The following is a 4735-nucleotide window of genomic DNA, read 5'->3' as shown; positions in this document are numbered from 1 at the left end:
ACACGGCTGCACACCGCCGCAGCGCCCAGGGTCTGGATAGCCTGTGGGAGGCACGCACGCCCACACCCTCCCCGCCTGGCCGCACCCGTGCCCAGCATGTCGGCGCTTGAGTGGTACGCCCACAAATCTCTGGGCGACGGCATCTTTTGGATTCAAGAACGTTTCTACGAGTCGGGCAACCGCGCCAATATCTGGCTGGTGCGCGGCTCCGAGCAGGACGTGGTGATCGATACGGGCCTGGGGCTGCGCAGCCTCCCGGAGTACCTGTACTCCTCCGGCCTCTTGCAGGACCGCGGGGCCAAAGAGGATGCGGGACGCCGGCCGCTGCTGGCCGTGGCCACCCACGTGCACTTCGACCACTCCGGCGGCCTCTACCAGTTCGACCGGGTGGCAGTGCACCACGCCGAGGCCGAGGCACTGGCTCGCGGGGACAACTTTGAGACCGTGACCTGGCTGTCCGACAGTGAGGTGGTGCGGGCGCCCAGCCCTGGCTGGAGGGCCAGGCAGTTCCGAGTGCAGGCGGTGCAGGCCTAGCCCACCCTCATCCTGCAGGATGGTAATGGGCCCCCATGGGCGCGCGCGCTCTCCTTAAGGGAGGGGATTGGGGAGCCCAACAGAGGCCTCAGGTTGCAGAACTCTTTGGCCATAATGGCAATTTTTGTGACCCATCGCAGTAACGCCACTGCTGGTTCACCCTTCCCGAGGTAAAGGTCCATGCTACCAGAGCTAAGGCCATCGCAGCCCTGGCTGCGGGGAGACCAGCTTCAGGCACGCACGGTGTAGCGATTCCGAGGACTCTAGAAAGCCGGCACTGGCACCACCCCCTAGTCAGTTTCCTCTGTCTGTTACAGTAGTAACACTACAGAGTTGTGGCTAAGGACTCCCCCCCCCCTTTTTTTTTCCTTTGAGCACCTATTTGACAATTCCAAGTGCTTTTGTAGCAGTAGATTTTTAAGAAATGGTGTTGCACGGCTAATGCACGTCGTGCTCTGTTTTTGAAAACTGCTGACTTCACCCGCTGGGTCACCACTGGTTATGAGCAGTTACCACCTGTAGGCATAAAAAGCCAGCAGAGTAGTGATTCCTATCTGCTTATGCATCCTTATCTTTCAGATGGATTTCTGTGCTTGAGGTTGCCCCAAGAGAAAAAGCTTGATAGTGAATGTGAGTCTTACGCTGTGACAGATATCTGGTCTGGTTGAGAGGAATGCCTAAGATAATGATGTTATTTCCGGAGTAGGTCAAGTATAGTGGACTAATGCAAGGATAGCGTTGGTCCTATTCAGCTCTGAAAGACAGGATGGGGTTCAGAGCGCATTGCGCCCAAAAACCCAAGACGTGCGGTAGGCCCAGCCATGTCCTCTTCGCAGGCACTTACATAATTAAGCTAATTAGCCACAGCGGCAATCTTTGATATGTGTCCTTCCTATTTTGTTTTTAGAATGCTTTTGATTTTATTATTTTATCCTCACAAATTCAAAGTGAGGCGACTGACCCCCAATTAAATGACTTTCCTGGAGTCTGCTGAGCAGGGTCCATGATGAAAACTAGAATTGAGAGGTGGGCAGGTGGCATGGTGGTGAAAGCGCTAGACTCACACATAGCTGATGGTGGTTCAAGTCCAGGACCTGGTGGCTTCCTTTATCACGGTCCCTCTCTCTGTTTCTCTCTGGTCAAATTAAAGAAAAAATAATAATTATTTAGAAACAACACTTAGGATTTACACCAAGGCACAGTACATCAAAGCATGCAGAAAATATATAAATCTTACCTCATGGATATGTTATGATAAGACAGCAAAATGTGAAAGAATGCCCCTTCTTTCCTTTCCTTTTTGAAACCGTCTTAACTGCCAATTTTTAGTTTATTAAAATGTCCCCCTGTAATGCAGGAAAATCCAGTTGCTGCGGTACTGAGGCTCACTTGATGAACAAACAATATGGCTAATTATAAAATCTTTGACAAAAATCAGTTTAGCTTATAGATGGAACTTTGATAGTTTGAGATAATAAAAAATTGTGAGCATCTATACCTCAACTCCCTCCCAACAAGTCTTTAGCTGGTAGTCTTACATTATCTGACAATCTGAAATGAAAGAAATTACATTAAATGTACTTTTAATAACTATATTTCTTGGTAAAATTGAGTTTTAGGAGTAGGATTTCCATGCAGTTGATTGATATTCAGACTAAATTCTGGTACCTAGACACACCCATCCCCCAAAAAAGGTTTGCATTAGGGTTTTTTTTTGAGAGGTTTCTGCTATATGGTGTGTTTGCTCACCAGAAAGGCAGAGAGAGACAGACAGAAAGTGAGAAATCATCCCCTGGGGGGATGTCCACCTGCAATCCCTTCTCCTCCATTTTCCTCTTGGGATCTTGGACACATACGCACACACACCCAGTGTGAATTTAAGCCACTGGGTCTGGGACTCAAGCCGCAGTTGACTACATGGGAGTCCGGCGACAATAGCCATTACACTAACTGCTGGTCCTGCATTAGTATTAAGTAAATGCAAATGATTTAAAAGAGTAAATTACTTTTAATTTTTTACTTTCGATTGTTTGCCAATAATGAAAAATTACGAGTGAAAGAATTGTGGGGATTATTATTATTAGTTTTTCTTAAAGGTTTTTGCCTTAGGGCACATGCACTTGCAGGGAGGTTGGGTGGTGGTGGGGGTGGGGAGGTGAAGAGACAGACACAGTGAGAGGGAAAGTGAGAAATTTACCCCCCAGAGAGGATGGTCATGCCGCAATCCTCCTCCATTCTCCTCCCGGGATCTTGGGCATGCACGCATATATGCCTGGCATGATTTTAAGGCCACCAGGTCTGGCACTCGAACCATGGTGGACTATGTGGGAAGGAGTCCAGCCATGTAGCCACTACGCCATCTGTTGGTCCTGGAACTATTATTTTATAGATGATGAGAGGATCGATTCAGGCCTGAATATAATGCCTGAGATCTCAGCCTGCTTGGCAAAAAGCTGGGCTAGGACTCAAGTTTCCTGAATCCTCGTTGTTGGGAGAATTGTGGCATTTTGGGACTTGCTGAGGGTCTGCCAGCTACCTGTATGTTTAAGCCTTTGGAGGTGTGGAAACAACGAAAAAAGTAAATAAAGCTTAATATTCACCAAACACATTGAGGGTGGTAATACTGCCTTATCAAAATCTGTTTTTCATTAGGAGCTGGATGCCTCACTCTCTCAAATAGTATCTAATTTCCTCTCCCCTTAGGAATATTAATTTCCTGTCTCTTCTGAATGATGTGGCCTGCTAACTTGCTATTAGCATAATCCAGATGCTTCCGAGGAGATATAAAATATGTATATTAAAAATTCATATACAGTTACACACATAAGAGCAACATGTAAGCAGAAAGCATTGTGTTCTTCATTGCCTTGGTTGGAGCACAAGGAGGCTGAAATCATCTTTCTTACATTTCATTATCACCTGTCATGGAGCGCTATAAATCTGTGCACCGTATCTCTAGCCGAAAAGCTGACTTACAAATGAGGAAAGAGAAGACAGGGAGAGAATAGCCATATCATCCAGTGCTTTTCTTTTTCTTTTTAAGAGAGATTTTTCTTATAGGGTGCTGTGCTCACTGGAGAGACAGAGAAACAGAGAAAGTAAGAAATCACCCCCCGGGAGAGATAGCCACGTTATAATCCCTTCTCTTCCATTCTCTTGGGATTTGGTACACATGCACACACATACACGCACACCACACATGCTTGGCATGAGTTTTAAGCCACCAGGTCCAAGACTTAAACCATGGTCGGCCATGAGGGAATCCAACCTTAACCATACGCCACCTACTGGCCCCCATATGGTTTTCTTGATTAAGACATGCGAAGCACTATTTTTTTTTTTTTTTTTGAAGAGGTTTTTTGCTATAGGGCGCATGCGCTCGCCAGCCAGACAGACGAGACAGAAAGCGAGAAATCACCCCCCGGGGGGATGGCCACACTGCAATCCCTTCTCCTCCATGCTCCTCTCGGGATCTTGGGCACACACACACATGTGCCCAGCGTGAGTTTTAAGCCACCTGGTCCAGGACGCGAACTGCAGTCGACTGCATGGGAATCCAGCGACATAGCCATTACGCTAACTGCTGGTCCCCAGAAATGCCAAGCACTATTGAGTTCAGAGGTTCAGTATGAAAAATAGGAGGAATGTATGCTGAGACACTCATAGAGAATGTATACACACACATTCTCTCTCCTAGTTTCTTATTATTAAGTGTGTGTATACACATTCCCTTTTAGTGTTCCAGAAAGATGAGAGTCAGGCCTTTGCCACCATCATCACCACACAACCCCCCCCCAGTAAGAAATTAGAAAAGTCTTATCTAGGATCTGCCCACTCAGGGAAGACTTTTAAGATGCCCTTACACAGGAATTGCTAATTAATCTATCTTACTTCTCTATTGTCAACACCAGATCACCAGGCCCCACATTTGAGCTCCAAGAAACCTTTTTAATCCCCCACCCTTAAACAGATAACTAAGCATTGTGAGAAATCTGAGCGAATTCTCTACCATGAGATAGAATTTTAAAAAGCAAAGCACCTTGGGACCAGCAGTTAGCATAATGGATATGTCGCTGGATTCCCGCCTAGTCGACTGTGGTTCGTGTCTTGGACCCGGTGGCTTAAAACTCACGCCGGGCACGCATGTGGGCGTGCCCAAGATCGCTAGAGGAGAATGGAGGAGAAGGGATTGCGGCGTGGT

At 47.1% G+C, this 4735-nt stretch overlaps 1 protein-coding gene across 1 annotated transcript in view; it reads left to right on the top strand.

The window, feature by feature from the left end:
* The first annotated feature begins 6 nt into the window (after window positions 1–6).
* The window catches only part of MBLAC2 (metallo-beta-lactamase domain containing 2), a 13734-nt gene continuing 9005 nt past the window's right edge, over window positions 7–4735 (top strand). The window contains 1 exon segment of the mRNA XM_006156539.3: window positions 7–556. Coding sequence (XP_006156601.1) covers window positions 97–556 — 460 coding nt within the window. The 5' untranslated portion in view covers window positions 7–96.

This window comes from Tupaia chinensis, unplaced genomic scaffold (assembly GCF_000334495.1).
Source record: "Tupaia chinensis unplaced genomic scaffold, TupChi_1.0 Scaffold000498_1, whole genome shotgun sequence".
Lineage (NCBI taxonomy): Eukaryota > Metazoa > Chordata > Mammalia > Scandentia > Tupaiidae > Tupaia > Tupaia belangeri.
The sequence above is the reverse complement of the archived record's forward strand: the minus strand, read 5'-3'. Positions and strand labels throughout refer to the sequence as shown.